The 27,962-nt window shown below is 41.5% G+C and overlaps 1 protein-coding gene and 1 long non-coding RNA gene across 6 annotated transcripts in view; one reads left to right on the top strand and one right to left on the bottom strand.

The window, feature by feature from the left end:
• Positions 1–2: 2 nt before the first annotated feature.
• On the bottom strand, positions 3–5,426 carry LOC122565232 (uncharacterized). The gene is made up of 2 exons (XR_006316119.2): positions 5,068–5,426; positions 3–145 (listed from the first exon to the last, which is right to left on the bottom strand). It is a non-coding gene; the product is annotated as an uncharacterized LOC122565232 (long non-coding RNA).
• Positions 4,931–27,962, top strand: part of LOC122565231 (zinc finger RNA-binding protein-like) — an 82,355-nt gene continuing 59,323 nt past the window's right edge. For all 5 annotated transcript variants that reach the window (XM_043720995.2, XM_043720994.2, XM_043720992.2 and 2 more), the window contains exons 1-2: positions 4,931–5,068; positions 6,117–6,195. In XM_043720995.2, the coding sequence (XP_043576930.1) occupies positions 5,032–5,068; positions 6,117–6,195 (116 nt within the window). In that variant the 5' untranslated portion in view covers positions 4,931–5,031. The remainder of the gene's footprint in view (positions 5,069–6,116; positions 6,196–27,962) is intronic.

The following is a 27,962-nucleotide window of genomic DNA, read 5'->3' as shown; positions in this document are numbered from 1 at the left end:
AATAATTTTTTAAAAGGTATTTTATTTTCCATGGGAAGTGAGTACCGCTGGCAAGACCAGCATTTATTACCCATCCCTCATGGCACTCAAGGTGGTGGCGAGCAGTCTTCTTGAACCACAGCAGTCCGTTGATGTTTCCGTGGCACTGTTAAGGGAAGAAATTTAACATTAGAATCATACATAGAGTCATAGAGATGTACAGCCTCCAAACAAACCCTTTGGTCCAACTTGTCCATGCTGACTAGATATCCTAAATTAATTTAATCTCATTTGCCCATATCCCTCTAAACCTTTCTATTCATGTACTCATCCAGATGCCTTTTAAACGTTGCAATGGTACCACAGCCTCCACCACTCCCTCTGGCAGCTTATTCCACACACACCATCTTTTGCATGAAAAAGTTGCCCCTTGGGTTCTTTTTAAATTTTTCCTCTCTCAACCTAAACTCCTGCCTTCTAGTTCTGGATTCCCCCAACCCAGGAAAAAAAAAGACCCAGTCTATTTACCCTATCCGTGCCCCTCATGGTTTTATAAACCTTGTTTATATGCAATGGTAACAGTAGTAATTGAATTATTCCTGTCCTCATTAATCTCCACTGTCTCTGTATTTTGGTAGAACAAATGGAAAACTTCCATTTACTATTAGTGAGTTTTGAGAAGATTTGAAGCTCAGTTACAAATCTTTTCAAAAGTCACGAACACCAATGGGCGCAATACGTTAAAACTGGCCCAAAAATGGGAAACCAATGCCAACTGACAATGAAAACAAACCTTCCAGCTCAGCGAGCAAATTTACACCTAATTCCATTTACTATTCTCTTCTTGAACTACCTAACCTATTTCCACTGCCACATTCATGTTTAGTCTTTTGGTTATAATCTTCTGTTTACCCACCTACACTCTTAACTCCTATTGATCTTGTAATGTTCTTATTAACTGTCACTTTTGCTGTCTTTGTGATTTGGAATTTCCTCAAACCTGCATTGTCAACCATAATTTCAATTAATTACTTCTCTTTCCTACAGAAAGAGGTTTAAAAAATGAAATCAGCTTTGGATGTTTTACTTGGTATCCTATAAATAAAAATTGTTGTTGGTAAAAGTTCTCCAGACAAGATTTTGAAACTGAACCACTTGTTCAGGTGTCTTAGCACTTGCCTCAATTCACAACACTACACAATTCTCAACCTGTGTCTCAACAAAACATCATACACACTTTCTCAGAGTTCATTTTCTCGTCCAGTGCCAACAAGATTCTGTTCGGTGAACCTCCCTACCCTACATAACTCATCTGTGGCAGAGAATGAGGAACTGTTTGCTGTATATACACTAGGTTCAGACAGCCTTCCCTGCTCAGCCCTTCCTGACTCTATTCTTCAGACTCCTACATTAACACTTTTACCACCAGAAGCTGAAGTGTAATTTTCACACTTCCATGCCACGAGTGAGATAAAAAGTTCAGGTTTTATTATAGCGATTAGTAAAATTTTCCTAAGTGTTGAACAGAAGACAGCTATACTGACTTGTGGTAAACAAGTAAATCACAGCAGAAGTAGTGGTTTTGAGAGGATCTTGAAAAGGTGGAGGGAGGTAGTAAAATGGAGTGGGAGGGAGGGAATTTCAGAAAGATCACATCTAATTTCCAGATTGCTCTGCCACCAATCGAGAGTTATAGGAGGATATGATGTGAAGACAGCCAGAGGACTGAATAAGTATAGGCTGCAGAAAGTGAAGTCAGATGAGGCAAATTTGTGAAAAGGTCTTTAAAAGGGGATACTGATTTTGTTTGAAGGAGTGTTGGAGATGGAGCCAGTGGAGGGCAGAGGTGCTGATTGATTGATCAAGATGCAGAAGATCCAACATTTTGGGTGTTGGCTGAAATTACACACAATTTAATGCTGTAACGACTTGCATTTCTGCACAGTCTTTGACGTTGTGAAGTTAAGTGGCAGGAGAGAGGGGGTGTTCAGAGACATCGGTGAAGAGGCTTTTGTTTACAAAAGATAGTGACAGAAGTAACAAAGGGCTATGGACAAGAGTTCTAGCACGCGAGACAAGGTGGCCAAAGATTGTGTTAATAATGGTGGAGTAGAGTGGAAGAAGCACTCAATACAGTAGAGCTAGGAACATGGCCACTATATGCTGGATTTTTGTTTGAAAAACCAGGAATGAGAAAGAGAGGTTGGACAAATGCATGGAGAATGCAACTGCATTGACTTGACAGTGGATATTGTGATAGATATGATCATAAGAAATAGGAATAGAATTACGCTGGTCGGCCCTTGAGTCAGTGCCACCATTTGATGGGATCATGAATGAGTAGGCTAGTTGAATCCAAGATGGCAATGGGTTTAAGCTGTATTGGCAAGAGGTAGTGGTAACAACGCATGATGTTTCAAACCGGAAACAGACAATCTTGATGGGCGTGGGTTTTGAACCTCAGTCGAGGATCAAGTATGAACCGGAGAGTTACATATTTTTGGTTTGAGCCTAAGCTGCATTCAGGCAGGGTAATGAGATCAGCAACTAAAAGGCACACAGTCTGAACAGGACAATTTCAGGTTCTGTGGCAACAATAAATTCTGGCTTGCTCAAGACCTGAAGTCAAATAGCTAAGTGTGATAGCAGTGGAGTCAAGGTGTAAATGGGAGTTATCAGCAGCTGCATTCTTCACCCAGGCTGCTGAGGTACAAGCTTTAGAATGAATAGGCCCAACTCAAATGGGATTGTAGAGATGGCTAATCGTAAATGGGAATAAAGAGCCATTTTAACAGTTATACTGATTTAATGGGAAAGATGGACCAAAAGAATGGGCCACAAAGGAGAGACAGAGAGAGGACAATGGTGTGGTTGTCCATGTCGAAGGGCACAGACAGGATGAGGGAACATCACATTGTAGTGAGAAACACACAAAATAATAATTTTGATTGAGGTTATTTGCATCCATAAGAATGGGATAAACAATTTCACAAGGGGCTTTTGTACCCAGATGACAACTTCATACCAATAACACAATGTAACATCACAAAATTAATAGCTTATGCCAATTTTCTCTCAAATATTTTAAGCAATCCAGCTCCAAAATTTTGCAAAGATTGTCTGTATCTATCTCCCAGAAGGTCTCATGGCAATCAAGTATTTGTAACCACATCAGGAATACAGGAAACATGATCAGAAACATTTTTAGTGATTGATGTTGTATGCACCCATTAATAATAGAACAGTGCTAAGCTGTATACTGGGTAAGTGCACCATTCAAAGCTGTGCAGCTTGTGAATTTACGCTGATTCAGTCACTTGACTGTCAAAACAGAAATTATCTTTTAGGACTTTTGCAGGGCATGTGGGGAATATACTGCTTCTAATCACGGATTATTCTTGCTGGAAAGGTATATCCAAGTAGATTAATCAATGAGAATAGTCCATGGCTAGCTTCAATACCTCTCAGAATTAAAGTACATGCCAGTCAGTGATCACAGTCTTCAATAAAGACAGAAACCAAGTGAAATTTCTGATGGCAGCTGTCATTGACCAGATGAATGGTTAACTTTGACATCAAACTATAACTGATTCCCAACAGATGATTAAAAACAAACTATCCAACAATCTCCAGCATTTTACTACAGGCGTGTCCAACATACTATGAAACAAAAACAAATTGCTGGAAAAGCTCAGCAGGTGTGGCAGCATCTGTGGAGGGAAATCAGGGTTAACATTTTGGGTCCAGTGACTCTTCGCGAAAACTGATGGTAGCTAAGAAAATATTGTTTTTTTATGCAGATGATAGGGGTAAGGAGAAAATGATAGGTGGGGATAGAGCCCAAAGGAGACAGAAGAACAGTTGGACAGACAATGGAGTGGATAACAACTCATGGGGCCAATTAGTGACTAGCAATGGCTTGTATATCACACAACACCAAGTTATAGTCCAACAGGCTTATTTGGAAGTACAAGTCTTTAGAGCGCTACTCCTTTGTCAGGTAGCCAGTGGGGCAAGATCATAAATTTTGTGAGAAAGCAAGAACTGCCGATGATGGAGATCAGAGTCGAAAAGTGTGGCGCAGGAAAAGCACAGCAGGTCAGGCAGCATTTGAGAAGCAGGAAAGTCAACATTTGAGGCATAAGCTTTTCATCAGGAATGTGGGGTGGGGGAGGGGCAGTAAACTGGGAAGGCAATAGGTAGATGCAGATGGGGTTGATGGTGATAGGTCAGAGGGGGAAGGTGGAACAGATGGGAAGGAAGATGCACAGGTAGGACAGTTCAAGAGTGCGGTGTCAAGTTGGAGGGTTTGGATCTGGGAAGAGGTGGAGGTAGGGGAGACAAAGAAACTGGTGAAATCTACGTTGATGCCATGTGGTTGGGGGCAGAAGATGAGGCGTCCTTCCTCCAAGTAACAGGTGGCATGGATTTGCAAGTGGAGACGGCCCAAGACTTGCATGCCCTTAGTGGACTGGGAGGGAGAGTTGAAGTGGTCAGCCACAGGGCCTTGGGGTTGTTTGGTTCGCGATGTTCCCTGAAACGTTCTGCGAGTTGGCATCCTGTCTCCACAACGCAGAGGAGACCACATTGAGAGCAACAGACATAGTAGACGAAGTGTTTGGATGTGCATCACTTCCTCCACCGGGATAAACTGAGGGATAAGGCCTTTAAATGTTTAAAAAAATTAAACATCTGCTGGTCATCAACACTCTCATTACCAGGTGGTTGAAATTTACCCTTTTGGTTTCTGTTAAGGGATAAATTGCCAGTATTCCTAATACACTTTAGTTTCATAGCAGGGGTGGGGTTAAACACTACAATACCCCTTTTGTTGGGATTCATAAAAAGCCCATTTTAATGGGGGGGATGCAGCGTCCCCTGTCGGCTGGGAGGTTAAAACGACTCTCCTTTTCTGAATGGACTCTAAGCCACGTTCGCGCGCACGCACGGCGCCGGTCCCATCGTCACCGCGCAGACTGTGTGTGTGCAACGGGAGCGCGGAGTGGGGGGTATCGGTGAGGTGAAAGGTCGCGGTCAGACGCAGGGAAGCTAATGATTCCTATATGTCCGATAGTCTCCTTCGCTTACGGTGAGTACCGACGGCACCAGGTCCTCTCGCATCAACCGGCGAGGCCGCCAGCAGCGCCCAGCCGCCCGGGGGTGCGGGAGGTGGAGGGAGGCGGGGAGGAACTTAGTAGCACCACCTCACCCCTTTCAAATCAGCGGCCCCTGGCGATGTTGAACACATAGTGTCTGAGACAGCTTGGAATAATGCATCCAGCCGGGGTTTGTTATGTCGCGGAGCCGGCTTCACGGAACCGTCGCTTTCTGCGGAATTTTCCACTTCTTCCGCAGCAACCGGAAACGGACCGTGATTGACAGACACGTCGGCCAGTCGGAAAGAGGGCGGGGCACATATATCCGGTTTGCCATTCAGGATAAGCAATGCTGCGGGGGCCCCCCGCCCCCCCAAATCAGTAAAGACCAAATGCAAAACTCCTCGGATGCTGCCTGAACTGCTGTGCTCTTCCAGCAGCACTAATCCAGAATCTGGTTTCCAGCACCTGCAGTCATTGTTTCTAATTTACAGCATCTGCAGGTTTTGCATTTGGTTAAAAACAATAACAGAAATTGCTGGTAAAACTCAGCAGCTCTGGCAGCATTTGTGCAGAGAAAGCAGAGTTAACGTTTCCGGTCCAGTGGTTTTTCCTCAGAGCAGATTCTGAATGGTCACTGAACTCGAAACATTAAAGATCATAGCATTATTATTTAATTTCCCCCCCCCCCCGAAAAACCATCTTTCTTTCTTGCCTTGTGGTCGCACCCAAGAGTCTGGTGGTTTGCTCTGGCCATCCACGACATTGAGCTGCGGTTGAACGACCAACTCGAAATAAAACAAAACCTCGTGCAATAGAGAGCCGCTTTCCTCACGTTGTATTCCCGAGCTTTTGTCCCCTCACACAGGAGCAGTTGGTGGTATTCAGTCAAGTGGCGGTGCTGAAGCCGCGGGCCGAGAGTTGTTAATAAAGTCATCGCGATTGTTCGCAGAGGCGATGCTAATAAAGTTTTTGTTTGATTCTCTCCCTTTCGTGCCCCCCCCCCCCCAACACAAACTCCGGATCGGTCACGTGACGTAGTGCCCGGCCGGTTGGGCGAAGACGCCAAGATGGCGGCGAGTAACTACTACGGATTCGCGCATGGCGGCACTCAGTACAGGTAGGAGGGGGGTGGGCAACGATGCCGGTGCAGCACGGGAGGGATCATCAAACGGACATCCCTCCCTCACTAGCGATACTGATTTTCCCTCATTCCCCCACCCTCCTCGTCTGAATCTTCATCCTCCTTACTTCCCTGCAAAAAAAAACCCCTTACATCCCCCCCCTCCTGCAAGGTCTGAATAAACGGTGGGACCCTCGGTTACCGAAAAATGGCGGCCGTGACCACGGCGTCCGGACTACAGCGATGAAGAGATGTGCACAATCACTGGGCACAGCTCCTCTTTCCCCTCGGGATTCAGTGTAGTACACCTTCCCTGACCATGGTGTAAGGAGCCCAGGTACCGGCCTCGGTGTGGGGTGGGTTTGGCTTGGGGGGGGGGGGTTACAGGTGGCAACTACCTGCCGCGTTTCTCATCTTTCCTTTCTGCTGCCGGTTTAGATGATGGCGTTGCTACCCTGTGACTGCACCGTTATCGCTCCATGGGAGGAGCATTGGCTTTAGGCTTTCACATCACTAAACCGGTTCTCATATAGTCATAGAGATATTTGGTACGGAAACAGACCCTTCGGTCTAACTTGCCCCTACCGACCAGATATCCGATATAAATCTAGTCCCATTTGCCAGCATTTAGCACATATCCTAAACCTTTCTTGTTCATATGCCCATCCAGATCCTTATAAATGTTGTAGTCATACAAACCTCCACCGCTTCCTTTAGCAGCTCATTCCACACATGCATCACCCTCTCTGTGAAAAAGTGGCCCTTTAGGTCCCTTTTGTATTGTTCCCCTCTCACCTTAAACCTATGCTGTGCCCCCCCCCCGGGAAAATACCTTGTCTATTTACCCTATTCATGCCTCTCATGATTTTATAAACCCCTATAAGGTCATCCCTCGGTCTCTGATGCTCCAGGGGAAATTGTCTCAGCCTCTCCTGATAGCTGAAACATTCCAACCCTGGCATCATCCTTGTAAATCTTTCTGAATCCTTTCAAGTTTCATAACATCCTTCCGATAGCAGGGAGGCCAGAATTGCACACGGTATTCCAAAAGTGGCCTAACCAATGTCCCATACACCTGCAGCATGACCTCCCAATTCATATAGTCAATGCACTGACCAATAAAGGCAAGCATATCAAACACTACCTTCACTATCCTATCTGCCTACGACTCCACTTTCAAGGAAGTATGAGCCTGCACTCCAAGGTCCCTTTGTTCAGCAATACTCCCCAGACTCTTACCATTAAATGTATAAGTCCTGCTCTGATTTACTTTTCCAAAATGCAATAGCTAAACTCCATCTGCCACTCCCCAGCCCATTGGTACAACTGATTAAAGTTCCATTGTACTGAGATTCATAGAATCCCGACAGTGTGGAAACAGGCCATTTGGCCCAACAGTCCACACTGACCCTCCAAAGAGTAACCCTCCCAGGCCCATTCCCCTACCCTATTATTCTATTTTCCCTGACTAATGCTCCTAACCTACACATACCTGAACAGCATAGGTAATGTAGCATGGCCATTTCACCTAACCTACACATCCCTGAACAGCATTGGCAATGTAGCATGGCCATTTCACCTAACCTGCACATCTTTGGATTGTGGGAAGAAACCCATGCAAACATGGGAGACTGTGCAAACTCCACACAGTCATAGAGATGTTCAGCATGGAAACTGACGCTTCAGTCCAACTCGTCTGCTGACCAGATATCCTATACAAATCTAGTCCCATTTAGCAGCACTTTGCCCATATCTGCCTAAACCTGAGAGGCAAAAACCAAAACTGAAAGTTAACTCACTTTCAGTCCCCATTTCCATATGAATTCTGGTGAGGCTAACTCATTGTGTTACACCAAAGGTAATCCAAAGTAGGTATTAATTTTAAAAACTAATTCATTTGTTTAGCTCCAGTCATTACCCCCTTCCTTGGTGATCATAAACTGGGACTGACAATTTTCTCTCTCTAGCTCTGCTTCTTTCCAAAAGGATCTTGTTTCTACTTATCATTCACTGTATTTTCAAAACATGTATCATAACTGTATTTGCATCAGAGTATGAATCCAGTTAGTTCTCTCATTTCAGATTCTGCCTTTTGAAATACTGCAGTCAAGTGCTTGTGATTAGGTGTTGCCAAGCATTGTTATGAAAAGTCTGTAGATTTCAGGAGAAATGGAGGTGGAAGGAGCTTAGTAACGTTTGGAGTCTGGGACAGCGTGAGAATAGGGCACCAGCTTTTGAGTTTTCATACAAGGCTCCGATTTTTGCTAGTGATATTGGACACACCAAGTTATGTAAATTCTACAGCATAGAAATAGCCCTTTGAACCCAACTGGTCTATACTGGTATTCAATTGACCCTGAGCCTTATCTTACCCTAATTACTTCTTCCAATCCTCCTGAATCGTCAGTGACTCCATGTCTTTCATTTGAATTGGGGTTGAATCGTTTAGTGGGCTAGAAAACAGGTTTGTGATGTAGTGTGTTGCCAACAGTGTTGGTTCCTGCACTGGCTGAGGTTACTGTGAAGGACTGTTCTCCTCAGTGTTTCCCCTTGCCTGAGTTGTGGTGACCCTGAGGTTCAACTGCTACCGCTTGGCTCTAATGAGAAAGCAGCTCTGTGCACTGATAAGACTATGGCGACTTTCCCTTATTACTTGAATCAAACCTAAATATGTCAACACAACCTGCAGCAACTACTCTGTGTTACATTCCTTATTTTCCTTGGTATCAGTATAAAGAGGTCTCCTGTAAATTACTTTTTTGATCTGTTACTAACTGTCTAATAATTATTCCCCTTGTTTTGGACTTGTCTGTAAGTGAAAGCTTTGCCCAAATCCTCTCTGAACATTTGCCGAATTTGAAGATCTCTGTCAGATGTCTTTCGTCTTTTCACTTCCACAGAAAGGAACTCCCAATTTGCTTAATTATTTATTGTTGCATTCTTCGAATTCTGTCACTGTCCTTCAGTCTTTTCTGTGCTTTATTTTAAACTGAGTCACAAAATTGTGTGCCACCACAATCTGTAACCCATGGTCTGACATAACACAACTATCTTGCCCAACTTTTCTCAATGATAGATATTGGTGAACAAGTCAACAGCAGTGCCAAAACAGCTGGCAACCTGGTCAAGTTACAATTTAGGCTTATATGCAGTCCTAATTGTGGAAATACCATCTGATAGACATATCAAAGCATCCACAACCAACAGAAAAGTTAAAAGCTTTGTTAAAAAGCAAAAATTGACCCTTAGTAGAATGATATATTCTTCTTTGTCAGATGTGGGAGTTTAGGGAGAGTTTAAGTGTTACTGACGATTATATCTGCAATAAATGCCATTGGTTGCGAATCCTATCAGATCGAATGGATCGGTTAGAGCTACGGTTTGAGGCAATGAGGAATTTACAAAAGCAAGGGGGTGTGATGGCTGGCAGTTACAGGAAGGGAGAAAAGCCGTAGATACAGTCACACAGATGGGTTAACTCCAGGAATGGTAAGAGAGGAAGGCATGCAGTGCAGGAGTCCTCTGTGGCTATCCCCATTTCAAACAAGTATGTTATTTGGGAAAATGTAGGGAGTGATGGATTTTCAGGAGAATGTAGCACGAACAGCCAAGTTTCTGGTATCGAGACTGGCTGTAATGCAATGAGGGGTACGTCGGGTTCCAAGAGATCGATTGTGTTGGGGGACTCTCTAGTCCAAGGCACAGACAGATGTTTCTGTGGCCAGCAGCGAAAAATCAGGATGGTGTGTTGCCTGGCTGGTACAGGGTCAAGGATGTCTCAGAGAGGGTGCAAAATTCTATGAAAGGGAGAGGGCCCAGCAGGAGGTCATTCCTACGTCATTGGTTCCAATGTGTGCAAGGGAAAAGAATGAGATTCTGAGGGGAGAATATAGAGAGTTAGGCAAGAATTTAAAAAGCAGGTCCTCGGGAGTCGTACTATCTGAATTACTCCCAGTGCTGTGAGCTAGTGAGGGTAAGAATAGGAGGATAGAGCAGATGAATGCATGCCCAAGCAGGTGGTGTATGGGAGAAGAATTTACATTTTTGGATCATTGGAATCTTTTCTAGGGTAGAAGTGACCTGTATAAGGAGGATGGATTGCACCTGAATTGGAAGGGGACTAATATACTGGCATGGAGATTTGTTAGAGCTGCTCAGGAGGATTTAAACTAGTAAGGTGGTGGGGTGGGACCCACAGAGGTAGTGAGGAATGAGATCAATCTGAGACTGGTATAGTTGATAAAAGAAGCTGGCAAAGCAGGGACAAAGCAGACCACAAGGTAGGACTGATGGACAGGACTGCCAGCTTAATGTTCCAAGATACAAATGCTTCAGGAAGGACAGAAAGGGAGGCAAGAGAGGAGGTGGAAGTGGCGTTATTGATAAAGGGTTGAGAAAATCCTTTGAGTAGAAAGGCAGTAGGAGTATACTTAAGAGGGAAGTTAGGAGGGCAAAAAAGGGACATGAGATAGCTTTGACAAATAGAGTTAAGGAAAATCCAAGAGGGTTTTACAAAAACATTCAGGACAAAAGGTTAACTAGGGAGAGAATAGGGCCCCTCAAAGATCAGCAAGGCGGCCTTTGTGTGGAGCCACAGGAGATGGGGAGATAGTAAACGAGTATTTTGCATCAGGATTTACTGTGAAAAAGGACATGGAAGATAAAGAATGTAGGGAAATAGATGGTGACATCTTGAAAATTGTCCATATTACAGTGAAGGAAGTGCTGGATGTCTTGAAATGCATAAAAGTGGATAAATCCCCAGGACCTGATCAGGTGTATCCTAGAACTTTGTGGGAGGTGATTGCTGGGGCCCTTGCTGATATATTTGTATCATCGAGGGTCACAGTGAGGTGCCAGAAGACTAGATGTTGGCTAATGTGGTGCCACTATTTAAGAAAGGTGGTTATGACAAGCCAGAGAAGTATAGACTGGTGAGCCTGATGTTGGTGGTGGACAAGCTTTTGGAGGGAATCTTGAGGGACAAGATGTACATGTATTTGGAAAGGCAAGGACTGATTAGGGATAGTCATCATGGATTTGTGTGTGGGAAATCATGTCTCACAAACTTGGTTGAGTTTTTTGAAGAAGTAACAAAGAGGATTGATGAGGACAGAGCAGTGGATGTGATCTACCTGGACTTCAGTAAGGTGTTTGACAAGGTTCCCCATGGGAGACTGGTTAGCAAGGTTAGATCTCACGGAATACAGGGAGAACTATCCATTTGCATACAGAACTGGCTCAAAGGTTGAAGACAGAGGGTGGTGATGGAGGGTTGTTCTTCAGACTGGAAGCCTGTGACCAGTGGAGTCCTACAAGGATCGGTGCTGGGTACACTGCTTTTCATCATTTATATAAATGATGGGTGGCACGGTGGCACAGTGGTTAGCACTGCTGCCTCACAGCGCCTAAGACCCGGGTTCAATTCCCGCCTCAGGCGACTGACTGTGTGGAGTTTGCACGTTCTCCCCGTGTCTGCGTGGGTTTCCTCCGGGTGCTACGGTTTCCTCCCATAGTCCAAAGATGTGCAGGTCAGGTGAATTGGCCATGCTAAATTGTCCGTAGCCTTAGGTAAGGGGTAAATGCAGGGGTATGGGTGGGTTGCGCTTCGGCGGGTCGGTGTGGACTTGTTGGGCCGAAGGGCCTGTTTCCACACTGTAATGTAATCTAATCTAATCTAATCTAATCTATAAATGATTTGGATGTGAATATAAGAGGTATAGTTAGTAAATTTGCAGATGACACCAAAATTGGCGATGTAGTGGACACTGAAGAAGGTTACCTTGGATTGGAGGGAGACCTATTAGTGCCAGTAGGAAAGGAGTTCCAAGATTTTGACTAAGTTACAGTGAAGGAGCAGTGATATATTTCAAAGTCAGGGTGATTGTGTGCCCTGGAGAGAAACTTGCAAGTGGTGATATGCTCATGCATCTGCTGCTCTTGTCCTTCTAGTGGTAGAGATCAAAAGTTTGCAAGATGCTGTACAAGAGTCATGGTGTGTTATTGGAGTGCATCTTGTAGATGATACGCACTGCTGCTACTGTGCGTTGGTGGTGAAAGGATTGAATGTTGAAGATTGTGGATGAAAGGATATGGGCCAAAATATGGCAAATAGGACGAGATTAATTGAGGATAACTGTTCAGCATGGACGAGTTTAACTGAAGGGTCTCCTTCTGTGCTGTATAACTCAATGACTTTACAAATTTAAGTGCCAGTTAAGCAAGCTTTCTTCTCTCTGGTATCAAGTTTCTTGATTGTTGTTGGAGCTCACCCATCTGGGCAAGTAGAGAACATTATTTTATGCTCTTGACTTGCATCTTGTTGATGGTGGATAGGCATTGGAGAGAGTATTGTTTGCCACCAAATTTAATTTGATTTATTATTGTCACATATCCTAAGTCCAATGAAACATTTTGTTTTGCATGCAGAACAGGCAGATCATAACATGCAAGGATCATACGGTGATTGAACAGAGCGAGGAATGCAGAAAAAGTAGACAAACAGCAAGATCACCATTAGATTTGAAATTTGAGAAGTCAATTCAAAATCTAATAACTGTAAGGAAGAATCTGTTCTTGAACCTATTGGTATGTGTGTTTAAGTTTTTGTGTCTTCTGCCTGACAGAAGAGTTTGGAAGAGATTATAAGAGATCATAACTGTGTGGGAAGGGTCTTTGGTGGCTGCTTTTCCAAGGAATTGAGGTGGAGGTGGAGTCAATTGATGGAAGGTTGGCTTGCATGATGGTCTAGGCCGTGTTCACAACTTCCTATAGTTTTCTACAGTCCTGGGTAAAGCAGTTGCCATACTAAACCGTGATGCATCCAGATAGAATGCTTTATGTGGTGCACCTCTAAAGCTTGATGAGAGTCCTTATGGACATGTCGAATTTCCTTAGCCTTCTGAGGAAAAAAAAGACATCGCTTTGCCTTCTTGACTGTCGCATCAATATGGGTGATCCAGGACAGACTGGTGATCGTCACTCATAGGAATTTCACGATATCGACCTTCTCCACCCCAGCTCCATTGATGTGGATAGGTGCATGTCGTCCTCCTTGCTTTCTGAAGTCAATGATCAGCTCTTTAGTTTTGCTGACATAGAGGGAGGGATTCTCACCTTTGAACCACATCATCAAGCACTCCTATCCTCTGACGTGGTCTTGTTGCCATTGTATTCAGGTTCTTCACAGTGTTATCCTCCAGAATTTTGAGAATGGGAATTCAGTTATGGTATTGCCATTGAACATGAAGGGATGAGGTTTTGGTTCTCTCTCGTTAGAAATGGTTGTTGCCTGCCTCGTGGCACCAGTGTTACTTGGCATTTGTCACCCCAAGCCTGGATGTTGTCAAGGCCTTGTTTCATGTAGACACTGACTACTTTAGCATCTGAGGATTTGTGAATGGTGCTAAATATTGTGTAATCATTAAAGAGCATCTTCATCTTGAAACAGCTAAGTGTGCTGGATACAGAAATTCTATGGACTCTTAAAACAATTAGCACACAGTTCAGAAGCTTTGCTCTCAAATGAAGCAATTGTAATCTAATTAATCCAATGCAGGTACAACACACTCCCTAAGCTGACAAGATGGAAAATTCCTTGGACGCCCTGCCCATAAAACACAGTAATTCTAATCTGACTAATTGCTGCTTCATCAGGTTATTCTCATTTATGAAGTGACAAATAAGTAAGTAAGGACAATAACCTATTGGTAAATCTTCATTTTGGTTTCCGCTTTCACCATTTTGCTCCAGTTTGCACGATGATCTTTGTCCAAATACCGACAAAGGATTTGAATTCCAGAGGTGAAGTGAGAGTGATTGTCCTTGCAATCAAAGCAGCCTTTGAAAGTATGGCATCAGGGAGCTCCAAATCTTGTGATTTGAGTGCTTAGAGGTATACCTCGTACAAAGAAAGATGATTGTGATTGGAAACTTTTGGCTCAGCCTAAAGATATTGTTCCAAGAGTTCTTTGTAAAGCCAGAAGTTGATTGCAGAGTGTTTAATTCCAGTCTATGACCTCTTAAGGAGGATCCAGATAGAATGCTTTCTATGGTGCACCTCTAAAGCTTGGTGAGAGTCCTTATGGGCATGACGAATATCCTTAGCCTTCTGAGGAAGAAGAAGCATTGATGTGCCTTCTTGAGGCTTCAGTCACTAAATGGCAAGTTGTGTCATTCACATGTCAGATAGTGACCATCAGTGTCACCATTTACTAGAAATGAATCTTGACCAGCAGGTTAGAAGCTGTGTATTTTGTGATGCACGATTCTTGTCCTGACTCCTTGAATCCCTTTCACTACCTAAGTGGCACAGGTCAGGGGTACAGTGGGGTAATCTCCATTTAACTGTATAGATGCAGTACCACGAGCATTCAAGAAAGTTGACACCAAAGATGATTTTTGATGCATTGAACTAAGATCTGGCAAATTTGTAAAAAAATTGTTAACATAAATGAAAAAAATTGTGCACAGTACTTTTGCATTAGTGACATGCTGGCATTTATTTTAATATCCCTTAATTATTAATTACTTTCATTTGCTATATTTTTAATGTGGCGATGGAGCATTGAACACATCTGCTGTTTTCCATCCCTTGGTTTTCTGATGTCTATTACGCATTTAATTATATAGCCCTGTATTCAGATGAAATGAATAAGGAGAGTGAAAATGAAATTTGCAGTAATGGCTTTTTAAAAAAATTATACATGTCTATTTTTAGGGTGGACCTGCAGTTGCTGCTTCAGTTTCTGTTCATTCTCTAGACAGTTATGGGGTTCAGTGAGTAGTATTCAGGGATAGTGACTGTAACAAGATTAACTTGCGTGTTAGGTTGAAATATTTTGAGCTGAGTATTACTAGGGGAAGAGTGCTGCAGGCACTTCTGAATTTGTTCAAGTTCTGTCATAGGAAGAGGTACTGGGTATTCGGCCTGTCGAACCAGCCCCACCGATCTAGATCATGGCAGAGCAGCATTTCCCTCACTTCTCCATATCCCTTAACCTCACCTAATGTCATTCGTCTTCAGAAACATATTGATTTTTGTATTGAACCTGCTCAATTATTCAGCTTTCACAGCCCTCTGGACTGGAAATTTTCAAAGATTGATCCACCTCTGAGTGAAGAAATTCTCCTCATCTCTGTCTTAAATGGCCGATCTCTTGTCCTGTGATTATATTCCTTGATTCTACGGTCCGTACTATACACAGTACTCAGATGCAGTCTCACCAAAATCCTGTATAACGGAAGCAAAGCTTTTCTGCTCTTGCCTTCAATTCCTCTTGCAATAAAACATCATGTTCTAACTGCTTTGCTCATTATTTGTTGTACCTTCTATGATGCATGCATTAAGGCACCCAGATATTTCTGCAACATCTCACTGTTTAGATAATATGTTCATTTTTTATTTTTTCTGCCAAAGTAGACATTTTCACACTTTGCCACAATATATTTATTTCTGCCAAATCTTTGGCTAATCATTTAACCTATTTTTATCCCTCTGCTGACTCCTTATGTCGTCTTCACAACTTACCTTCCTACCTACCTTTGTGTTAGCAGCAAATTTAGCTATCATACCTTTGATCCTTTCATTCAAATCATTTATGTAAATTGTAAAGGGGCAGCACGGTAGCTCAGTGGTTAGCACTGCTGCCACACAGCGCCAGGGACCCAGGTTCGATTCCCGCCTCGGGCAACTGTGCAAACTCAATACAGACAGTCTTGAGTGGGTTTCCTCCTGATGCTCCGGTTTCTTTTCACAATCCAAATATGTGCAGGTCAGGTGAATTGGCCATACTAAATTGCCCATGGTGTTGCGTGCATTAGTCAGGGGTAAATATTGGATCAAGGAATGGGTCTGGGAGAGTTACTCTATGGACAGTCAGTGTGGACTTGTTGGGCCAAATGGCCTGTCGGCAATACTGTATGGGAATCTAAAGAGTTTGAAGAACCAGTGCCAACTCCTGTAGCACATCACTCATGACATCTTGCCAGCCTGAAAAAGACCTGTTCATTCCTAAACACTCTTTTCTATTAGTTAGCTAACCTTCTATCCATGCTAATATGTTACCCTGAACACTATAATTTTTTATTTTCCATAATGACCTTTGTGGCACCTTACCATGTGCCTTCTGGACATTTAAGTACAATACATCCCCGGTTCCCCTTTATCACAAAGAACATTGTTTCTTCAAATAACCCCACTAAACTAGTTAAACATAATTTCGCTTTGACAAAATCATGATAGCTCTCCCTGATTGCCTTAAACTTATCCAAATACACCTGATATAAGCCTTTAATATTAGCTTCTATCATTTTCCCTGTGTCAAATGTTAAGCTAACTGGCTTCTAGTTTCCTGTTTTCTGCCTCCACCTTTTTTTAAATAAAGGAGTTGTAATAACTGTTTTCCACATTAAAGGAATTTGCCCCAAATCTAATGAGTTTTGAAAAATTAAGACCAACGAATCAACTATCTTGTGAGCTCTTTTAAGACTCTAGGATGATATCCATCAGGACCCAGGGACTTGTCAACTCTGTTTCAACAATTTGCTCAGTAGTACCTCCCTAGTAATTGTAATTTTCTTGAATTCTTCCCTCCCTTTCAATTTCTGATTTAAAGCTATTATATCCTGTTTAGTGAAGGCCAGTGTAAATTATCTGTTTAATTTGTTTATCATCTTATCGTCCATTACGTATTATCCAGACTCATTTTCTATAGGACCAACACTTCAACTTCTTTTTAAATATCTGAAAAAAATCTTTTCTTATCTGTTTTTATATTTTTGGCTAATTTCTCTCTTTCTCTAATTTTTCTAAACTAAATTTCTCTAACTTTTCTCTCTGTACTAATCTTTTGCAATTTTTGTTTGCAGTTTTTAATAGTCTGTTTAATCATCTGATGTGCCACCTAGCTTTTTCTTTGAGTTTGATACTATCTTTGACTTTTTATTAACTACTGATGGCAGGTCAATGCCGTAAAATATTTAGTTAAAAATCACACAACACCAGGTTATAGTCCAACAGGTTTTAATTAGAAGCACACTCGCTTTCGGAGTACCACTCCGTCAGGTGGTTGTGGAGGACACAATTGTAAGCACAGAATTTATAGCAAAAGTTTACAGTGTGATGTAACTGAAATTATATATTGAAAAATATCTTGATCGTCCACAACCACCTGATGAAGGAGCGGTGCTCTGAAAGCTAGTGCTTCCAATTAAACCTGTTGGACTATAACCTGGTGTTGTGTGATTTTTAACTTTGTACACCCCAGTCCAACACCGGCATCTCCAAATTAAAATATTTATTATTTGTTGGAATGTATCCTGCGCTTTCTGAGTATCTCCTCAAATGTTTGCCGCTGCATTTCTGTTGAGCTATCCTTAGGCCTAAATTGCCAGTTCACTTTTGCTCATTGTTCTCATGCCCTCATAATTGTTCTTGTTTAAATTCAAAATTGGAATTGAACCGACATTCCTCTCCCTTAATCTCGATGTAAAATTCAGTCATGTTGGGTTTGCCGCTACTGAGGAATGCTTTCACTAAGGTCTGTAATTACTCATAGCTTGTTGGACAAAACTAACTCTAGTATAGCCTACTGTATGGTTAGTTCTATAAAGTGCTGATCTTGTTTGAAAAACATTCAATGCATTCCTCATCTAGACTACTTTTGCCCATTTGATTTTTCCAGTCTATAAGTTGATTAAATCTATGATGGAAATTGTTGTACCCTTCTGACAAGCTCTCATGTTTCCCTGATATCCTGTCCCACCATGTGATTACTAGGAGAGACCTTAGACAAGTAACCTCCTACCTTTATTATTCCTCATCTCTACCCAAACTACTTCTCTTCTGTTCCCTGAATTTAGGGTATCTGTCTTTATTTGCTAATATCACTTTTAATTAATAGAGCCACTCTGTCTTCCTTTCCCTTTCAATTTTCAGGTCCTCTTTGCATCCTGCTCATAACTTGCATTCCCACATGGTTTGGTATCATCAGCAAATTTGAAAATATAACATTGTATCCATATATAAGTCAGTTGTACAGATTATGAACAGTTGTGAACCTATCCCCGATCCTTACTCTGCTTGTAACAGCATACCACCTTGAGAATGATTTGTTTATTTTTTAAATCTCTGCTTTTATTGATTTATTTTCAATCCATAACGATGCATATATTCCCCTAATCACATTTGCTCCAGTTTTTTTTAAAAAGCTTTCTGCAAAATGTAAATAAACTACATCTATTAGTTCTCCTCAGCCTACGCTATGTAATATTCTCAAAAAAGTCCAAGTTTCTCTTAAAGGATTTCCCTTTTGGAAATCTATGCTAATACTATCCAATTTTGGTGTTCTTTTCTGAATGTTCAGTTATCACATCCTTTATATTAGATTAAAACGTTTTCCTTCCTATTGACAAACTACCAGGCCCCTTGTTCTCCACTCTTTTTCCTCCCTTCTTAAATAGTGTGGTTACATTTGCCACCTTCGAATCAACAGGAATTTTCCATAATCCGTGGAATCATAAAACATAACCACAGTAATCTTTATGATTATTTCCTTCACACTGATGTGAAGCCCATCTGATCCAGGAAATTTACTAAGTATTATCTCTATTGATACTAACTTACTTTTCTTTTCAATTACACAAGTCCCTTGGTTGCTTTGTATTTCAAGGAGATTTCCTGTATCTCCTTCTGTGAAGACAAAGTGACTTTTGTCTGCCATTTCCTTGTCTTTTTCAGTCTTCCTTTTATGTTTTTCATATTTTCTTTCATATTCTCTTTTCCCTTTTAGATTCAGCATCATGATTCTCTTTTTCTGAGTCCTAAATTGCTCTGAATCTCAATTTGTGAACCATTCGTTTACATTGGGGAATGGTATGTTATTGCCCGATTTAATGAAGATGACCAAAAAATTGTGGAGGAATTAGTTGAATGTCTTTTGGGGCAGTTCCTACAACCTATAATTAAAAATTGGGTGACTCTACTCTTTACTTTTTCAGAGTCAAGATTAGAGTGGTGCTGGAAAAGCACGGCAGGTCAGGCAGCATTTGAGGAGCAGGAAAATCGACAATTCGGGCAATAGTCCTTCAGGAATGATGAAGGGTTTTTGCCCGAAGCATCGATTTCCTGCTCCTCGGATGCTGCCTGACCTGTTGTGTTTTTCTAGCACCACTCTAATCTTGACTCTGATCTCCAGCATCTGCAGTCCTCACTTTTGCCTACTTTATTTTTTCAGCTGATCAGAGACATTGAGCACACTTGTAGGTAGGGTATGTCTGATGTAAATGATTGAATTCTTTGAAGATGAATAAGTATGCATGTTATTTATGAAGTCTTTGAGAAGGTATTGAATAAAATCTAGCATAAGAGATTGTTGCCTAAAATTGTAGCTAATTGTAGACAAATTTTACCCTGGTTAGGAAATAGACTGAATGGGAGTGTCGTCCCATTCCCGCCTCACTCGAAGCAAAACACTCAGAGACAGTATAGTTTTACCTCCTTCATCTTTATTCCAGGCCCTGGAGGGAGAGAGAACGATTGCCCATGTGCACAGAGACATGAGTTCTCGGTCTTCTCTTGTACGGCAGTTCCTTAATGAATTATGTAGTCATTTTACAGGGAGGAGCATCCAGATAAGACAACATACATATTGGTTGGGTGACCATTCCAATCAGCAAGTGTCAATAGCAGAGATTAAGCCATCTGGCATTATATGATGAATAACTGGCTTCACATAATTAGATTCCCTCAGTGTGGAAACAGGCTCTTCGGCCCAACCAGTCCACACCGACCCTCTGAAGAGCAACCCACCCAGGCCCATTTCCCTCTGACTAATGTACCTAACATTATGGGCAACTTAGCATGGCCAATTCACCTGACCTGCACATCATTGGACTGTGGGAGGAAACCGGAGCACCTGGAGGAAACCCACGCAGACAAGGGAAGAATGTGCAAACTCCACACAGACAGTCGCCCGAGGCTGCAATCAAACCTGAGACCCTGGTGCTGTGAGGCAACAGTGCTAACCACTGAGCCACCGTGCCACCCCATAATGAATGCTTTTTCACCTCGTGTCAACCCGGTACCCTTGCCTCCAGCACCTCATTGTTCACTGCAAGTCCTTTCTAATGTGAGTCATACTTGTTGAACCTTTTGAACTCAAAACTTAACTCTTTCCCTACCTGCTCATACCCTATACACGTTCTCAGGAGAAGGCCAAATAAGAATAATTGGCAGATACTCTTAATTTGCAGTTTATGGTTTCGTCCTTAGATTTCTGGGGTCTCAACTATTCAATGCATTCATCAATGACTTTGAGCTAGAAATCCACAAACCCAAAGATTTGGTTACATATATATTACTGTACAAAGAAGTATAATGCTTCAAAGAGATATTGATTGGTTGAGTGAATGGGCAAAACTTTGGCAAATGAATTTGTGTTTGGACCTAGAAAGGATCGACTGGATGCTTAGCAAATGGTGAAAAACAACAATGGATGTCTGAAGATATTAGATATCTGGGGAGCAGGGAGAGAGTCCCAGCCTTTAGATCTGAACAGGTACAGAAAATCATCAAAAAGGCTGATGGAAGGTTGGTCTTTATATCCGGAGAACTAGAAGATAGGAAGTCATGTTTCAGCTATATAAAACCCTGAGTGGATTACAGTTGGAGGTCTTTTGAACAGTTCTGGGTACTATATCTTAGGAAGTAGATATTGACAATTGGGAAGTTCAGTGTGGATTTAGTAGAATGAATGCCTGGAGTCCAAAAAGCTAATTTATGTGGAGAGATTCAACAAACTGAAGTTGTCTTCCTTAAATTTGGTGGATAAGGTAATTTGATGAATGTTTTCAAGGTATTAAGGCAAACAGGTAGATTTGGTTGGGAAAAATTACTTATTAGAACTCTTCTGGTGCAGTGGTAGTATCTCTACCTCTGGACCAGGAAGCCAAGGTTCAAGTGATATCTGCTCCAGAGATGTGTAAGACCATCTCTTAACAGATTGAGAAAATATCTGCAAATAGTAGTGCAATAACCGTGTCCCTACCTCTTCACCTGAAGCGAGGTTTGAATTGCCCCAGGCATGGTGCATCGTGCCTGATTGGGTTGTTTTAAAATATGCCAAAGATGTAGTAATACAAAACGTTTGCTGACAAAAGACACATATTGTTAAAGTTTTTCATCTTGTACTCATCAGGGCATTTGTAAGAATGCGAGCGTAAATTGGTACATTTGAGAAGAATGTGCTGATAGGTTGGTAGGTTGACTCTGACTCTGGTTAGGCTTTGCCCTGAGGAATGAACTGGAGAATGGCTGTGGCCTATTTAAATTGAAACTGATAAAATGTGTGCACACTTTCTTTCTGTTTACAAAGAATGTGGTCCTATATATGCATATATGTAACATCCAGTACACACAAGTGTCACAGTGCAAGCCCAATTGATACTCTTAAATTAGACATCAGTGTAATTCTTAACATACTCAGCATTAGGTCCAATCATGGAATCATATCTAACACTGGATACTGTTTAGAATTTTGAAAACACAGATTGGTGGGATATAATCAGTAATGCTACAAATAGCCAAATTCCTTTTCCTGCTCCTATGTACGGTTGAGTTGCTCTGACTGTTCTGGATCATATGAGATGTATGGTCAACATCTGCCAACTCCTTGTTATTCTGTATCTATGTTAGGTCACACTGCCAGCCTGAAGACTTGTCTTACTACACTTTGAAATTGTAGATCAAGTTTTTTTAGAATCTGTTTTCCAGATTTGGTATATAAACTATGCAATAATGCTGAGGTTTATCATTGCTTCCCCTACCAACAATAAAACACTAAGCAATTGTCCAACCTCAAAATAACTTGTAATTTATGATTAAATGCAAATTAAACCTTCTATAGTTAACTTCTGCCTGTTACCAAATGTGGTTACACTGATTCTCCTTTAACTTTGCAACAGGTAACATTCTCAAAAAACTCAACAGTTTTGTTAGTGGTGATTTCCCTTTCGTAAGTCCATGTTGACTCTGTGCAAAATACCTAGTTAGCCAACCCTTTAAAATAGATTCTAACATTTTCCTTACTACTGACATGAAACTAACCGATTTGTAGTTCTCCTTTTTTTTTCTCTCCCTCTGCCAATAATAATGGGATTACAGTTGCTACTATCCAGTCTGCAGGAATCTTTCCCAATCTACAGAATTATAAAAGATGACCATCAATTCATCTATCACCTCTATAAGCACCTCTTTTAGCCCTGGGGTGTAGCTCGTTTGGTCTAGGAGACTTATCAATTTTTGAATTCAGTTTCTCAAGTCCTATTTTGATTAATTTATATCAGTTCCTTGTTTTCACAAGTCCCTTAGTTCTGGCATAATTTCTGAATTTTCCTCCATGAAGACAGACAAAAAAAGTAATTGATTAGTTTTTCTCCCACATGTCCCTATTCTCCACTTCTCAAATTCTTCTGCCTGTGCCCATAATGGGTCCGCATTTTCTTATGCTAATCTTTTCCTTTTCACAACCATAGAAAGGATTTTATACTGAATTCAAAAAATGCTGGAAATCAGTGGGTCAGGCAGCATCCATGGATAAAGAGCAAGCTGGTGTTTTGAGTCTAGATGTCTTTTCATTAGAGCTGATTTGGTGTGGTGGGGGCAATATTTATGCAATAGTGTACGGTAGAGTGCTAGGGAAGAAAGATTAAGTGATCAGAATGTGAAAATGTCAGAACAGTGGTGTGTCCAACTGGCAAACTGGAAAGAAAAGACAGCCCCACTGGCGTGGGGGGAGAGGAGAAAGGACATGGTGACAGAAAATGCAACAAGTAAAGCTAAAAGCAAGGGAAGAAATGGGAGGGGGCCCACAATCTGGAGGTGTTGAACTCTAATATTAAAGTCCAGCAGGTTATAAAGTGCTTAGTCTGAAGATGAGAAGTTGTTCCTCCACTTTGTGCTGTGGTTCACTGGAGCATTAGGGCATGCGAGGACAAACAAGTAGGCATATGAGCAGGATGCTGTGTTAAAGGATTTTATGGTCTACTTTTATATTTCTTGCTAACTTGCATTCATGTTCCCTTTTCCCTCTCTTTGTTAGATTCTTTGCTTGATTCTAATTTGTGCCATTTAAACATCCCTTACCACATTTTCTGGCAAAGTTGTAATACACTTCTTTTGATCTAATGCAGTCTTTAATTTGTTTTGTTGGCCTTGGTAGATTCACTTTACAAGTTCGATTTTTGTGTCTTGGAGTATATTTGTTGTAGACCGTGCAACGTCACAAACAAAAATCATAAATTTAATGCCAATTACATGGGTATGAGGCAAAGATGGATACTGGTTGACTGAGTACATAAGTTAAAAATGTATGGGTGTAAATAAACATTTTTTAAAAATGATTCAAAGTATTCCACAAAACGACTTTCAATTGAAAAGCAAGCAGTCAGAAAGATCCATCATTGACTTACTCAGGCAGATGAGGATAATATTAAGTTAAAAGGAAAGGCTAATAAAGTTGCAAAGATTTGGATTAATTCTGAGGAGTAGGAGAATTACAAGCTAAAGGGCCACTAAAAAGCTGACTGGAGTGAGAACGTGTATCGGGTATGAGCAGGTCAAGAAAGAGTTAGGTTTTGAGTTTTGTGAAACAATACGTTCAGCTGAGCATGACTCAGATCCAATAAGAACTTGCAGTTAACTGGGTGCTGGAGACAAGGTGGAAAAGCATTCATTATGTAGAGCCATTTAACAATATTGGAAGCATTCAGTATGTAAGGTCAGTTAACAAGGTGAAAAGTACATTCATTGTGTAACAGCAGATGGCTTAATCTTTACTGTTGATGCTTGCTGATTGTAATGGTCACCCAACCAATATGTATGTTGCCTTATCTGGATGCTCCTCCCTGTAAAATGACTAATTAATTCATTAAGAAACTGCTATTCCAAAGAAGACCGTGAACTCATACCTTTGTGCACACGGGCGATCGCTCTCTCTCCCTCCAGGGCCCGGAATAAAGATGAAGGAGGTAAAACTATACGTTTTGCTTCGATTGAGGGAGAGGGAAACAGATCGAGAATAGGAGGAAAGAAAATATGAGAGCAAACTAGCTGGGAATAAGCAAAAGCTCTTGGAATAGGCTTTCTAAATATATAAAAAGGAATGAATTAAAATCCCAACAAATTCCTACCACCAGAGGGCGAAAAACTTAGAATTGTAAAAGACAACTACAGAAATTGTGGTTGTACTTACTATGGTTTTCCAAAATTTCCTAGGTTTTCAAACTGCCATAGCAGATTGGAAGTTCGCAAATATAATGCCACTGTTCAAGGAAGGAGAGATATAGATGGCGAGGTGGATCATCTATGGTTCAATTAGCCTGACACTGAAGTGATTTGTCTCATCACACTGATTTCCTAAACCAGCACTACTTTATGAAAATCTTGCTTTACAAATTTATTGGAGTTTTGTTTGAGGTTACAATTAGTATAGCAGTTAAAGGAGAACCAGTAGATGTAGCTGGATTTCCAAAGGGCATTTGATCAGGAGCCACACAAAAATGCTAATGGACGAGATAACAGTGATTGGAATTGGGTTAATAAGACAATAAGATATAGAAACAGAATTAGGCCATTCATCCCATTGAACCTGCTCCACCATTCGGTCATGACTAATGTATTTCTCAACCCTATTCATTTGTCTTCTCCCCACAATCTTTGATCCCTTACTAATCTTGGAATCCCTGTGGGAAGAGGCCATTCAGCTTAGTCTGTACTAACTATCCGAAGAGCATCCCATCTATCTATCTTTGTTATTTGCAAACTTAATGAAAATGCCTTCTGTTCTTTAATGTATCATTAATGTATAATGTGGACTAGCACTAACATCTGCAAAACTCTGTTAATCACAGGCTTCCATTCTGAAAAAGATCCTTTTAATTCTCATTCTCTGTCTTCTACCAGTCAGCCAACCCTCCAACCATGCGACTACCTGTCCCTTAACACCATGAGCTCTTATTTATCAGCCTCCTGTGTGGCACCTTGTCAAAGGCCTCCAAATAGATCCTGTCCAGTAGCTCTTCTTTGTCTGACTTGTTACCTCCTCGAAGAATTCTAACAGATTTGTCAGACATGACCTGCCCTTGATGAAGCTGTACTGACTCAGTGCTATTTTGTCTTGCACTTATAAGTACTCCCTGATCACATCCCTAACCTTGGACTCTAAAATCTTACCAGCTACTGAGGTTAAGCTAACCGACCTAGAATTTCTGCCTCTCTCCCTCCTTACATTAGTCATTTTCCAGTTCTCTGGGCCCCTGTCTGACTCCAGTGATTCCTGAAAGGCACCACCAATGCCTCTACAATCTCCTAAGCTATCTTCTGCAGAACTTTGGGATGTCTCCATCTGCTCTGGGTGATTATCCACCTTCAGACCTTTCAGCTTTCTCAAAATCACCACCTTAGTGATGGCCCCAGCATGCACACCACAACTACACCTGACATTCTGGTATTCTACCATTGTTTTGCACCATGAAGCCTGATGCAAAGCACCATTTCCCATTTATTGCATCTCCAACCTAATTTCCCAGCGGTCCAGTATCTGCTCTTGCCTCTTATTACCCGTTTATATATCAAAAAAACCCTGCATTCTTGTTTTATATTGCTAGCTAACTTACCCTCATATCTCATCATCATCTCCTTATTGTTTCTTCACTTTCCTATGTTTTTTAAAGGCTTCCAAATCCTCTGACTTCCCACTAACTGTCATCACTTCGTACACTTTTTTCTGGTGCTTTTATCCCATCCCTGATTTGTCAGCTATGATTGCCTCATCCTCCCCTTAGTATGTTTCTTATTTCTTGGGATGAATTTCTGCTGTGCAATCTGATTTGCCCCTGCTATTACTGGTGCACAGTTTTCGCTGCTAGGCTCCCCTTTCAATCAACTCTGGCCAGCTTCTGCCTTGTGTCTTTCTAATTACCTTCACTCAATTGTGTTACAGTTGCATCTGATTAAGCTTCACTGTCTCAAACTGCAGGGTGAATTCTATCATATTATGGACACTGCCTTTTCAGGGCTTTCTTCTTAAGATTCTTCATCATGTCCACCTCATTACAGATCACCAAATGAAGAATTGCCTATTAACTAATGGGCTCTACCACAACCACCTCCTAAAAAAAAATCTCAGACATTCCACAACTTGCTTTTCTTGGCATCCATTACCAACTTGATTTTCCCAGTGCATCTGCATGTTGAAGTTGCCAATGATGATTACGTATGTTAGTATGGAAAAGATTGGCTAATGGACAGAAGGCAAAGAGGCATAAAAGGAGGATTTTCACATTAGCCTGTGGATGGAGGAGTGCAGCCAGGATTAATGGTGGTAAGAATCAGGCAGCTGTTTACAATCTATATTAATAACTTCAACAAAGAGACTGAAAGTTATCTAAATTTGTCAAGTGAAAGGCTCATGTGGCAGTGAGAGTGCCAGACAACCTGGCTTCAAATCCAACCTGCTTTAAGGTGTGGTAACATCTCTGAACAGGTTTATTAGAAACATATACTGAAAATGTGTTGCTGGAAAAGCGCAGCAGGTCAGGCAGCATCCAGGACGTTTCGGGCATAAGCCCTTCTTCAGGAACCCTTCCTATTAGAAACATATATGCAGGCATGGAAAATAGGGAACTTGTGGTGCAGTGATAGTGTCCCTACATGTGTGCCAGGAGGCCTAAGTTCAAATTCTATCTATTGCAGTGGTGTATAATAAAATCTCTGACCAGACTGATTACAAATGCAAATAAAAATCTAAGTTGTGAGAACAGGACAGCTTGTAAAGTGTTATAGACAGGATACATCAACGGACAACAAAATACCAGATGGTGTATAATGTGCCAAAGTGCTCATGAGTTTGGTTAAAATTTGAAAAAAACAAATTTTTTCTTTAAAAGGCATGTAACTTGTGAAAGTTGATGTTCAGAGTAAATCTTTGTGCTTGCACATGGAACATAACAATATCTTTCAGGTATTCCAGTGCAGCAAACAGAAAGGCGAACACATTTTGGCCTTTATTGTAAGGAGTTTGAAATATAAGACTAAAGAAATCTTGTTACATTTTTTGCAGGGCCTTAGTGAGAATACTGTGCGCAGGTTTTAAGGAAATATATTTAAGGAATTATAATTGAATTAGAGACAGCAGAGTGCAGGTTAATTAGATTGGTTTCTGGAATTGGGATTGTTCAATGAAGAGCGGCTGCATATATTCTCTTGAGTTTGGAAGATTGAGAGGTGATCTCATTGAAACATACAAGATTCTAAAGGGATTTGACAGACTAGGGAATGGATGTAAGTTTGCTCGCTGAGCTTGAAGGTTCATTTCCAGACATTTCATTACCTTACTAGGTAATCTCTTCAGTGGTGAAACTTTATTGCTGGAACAGCACAGCAGGTCAGGCAGCATCTAGGGAACAGAAGATTCGACGTTTCGGGCACATGCCCTTCTTCAGGAATGACTCTTCAGTGGGCCTTATGCGAAGCAATGCTGAAAACCCCTGCTTTCTATTTATATGTTTGGGTTTCTTTGGGTTGGTGATGTTATTTCCTGTGGTGAAGTCACTTCCTGTTACTTTTCTCAGGGGGTGGTAGATGAGGTCTAACTCGATGTGTTTGTTGATAGAGTTCCGGTTGGAATGCCATGCTTGTAGGAATTCTTGTGCGTGTCTTTGTTTGGCTTGTCTAGTTGTGTTGTCCCAGTCGAAGTGTTGTCCTT

Source organism: Chiloscyllium plagiosum, unplaced genomic scaffold, assembly GCF_037043375.1.
Source record: "Chiloscyllium plagiosum isolate Xiang-an unplaced genomic scaffold, Cpla_swu_hap1 HiC_scaffold_28, whole genome shotgun sequence".
In the NCBI taxonomy this organism is placed as follows: Eukaryota; Metazoa; Chordata; class Chondrichthyes; order Orectolobiformes; family Hemiscylliidae; genus Chiloscyllium; species Chiloscyllium plagiosum.
The sequence above is the reverse complement of the archived record's forward strand: the minus strand, read 5'-3'. Positions and strand labels throughout refer to the sequence as shown.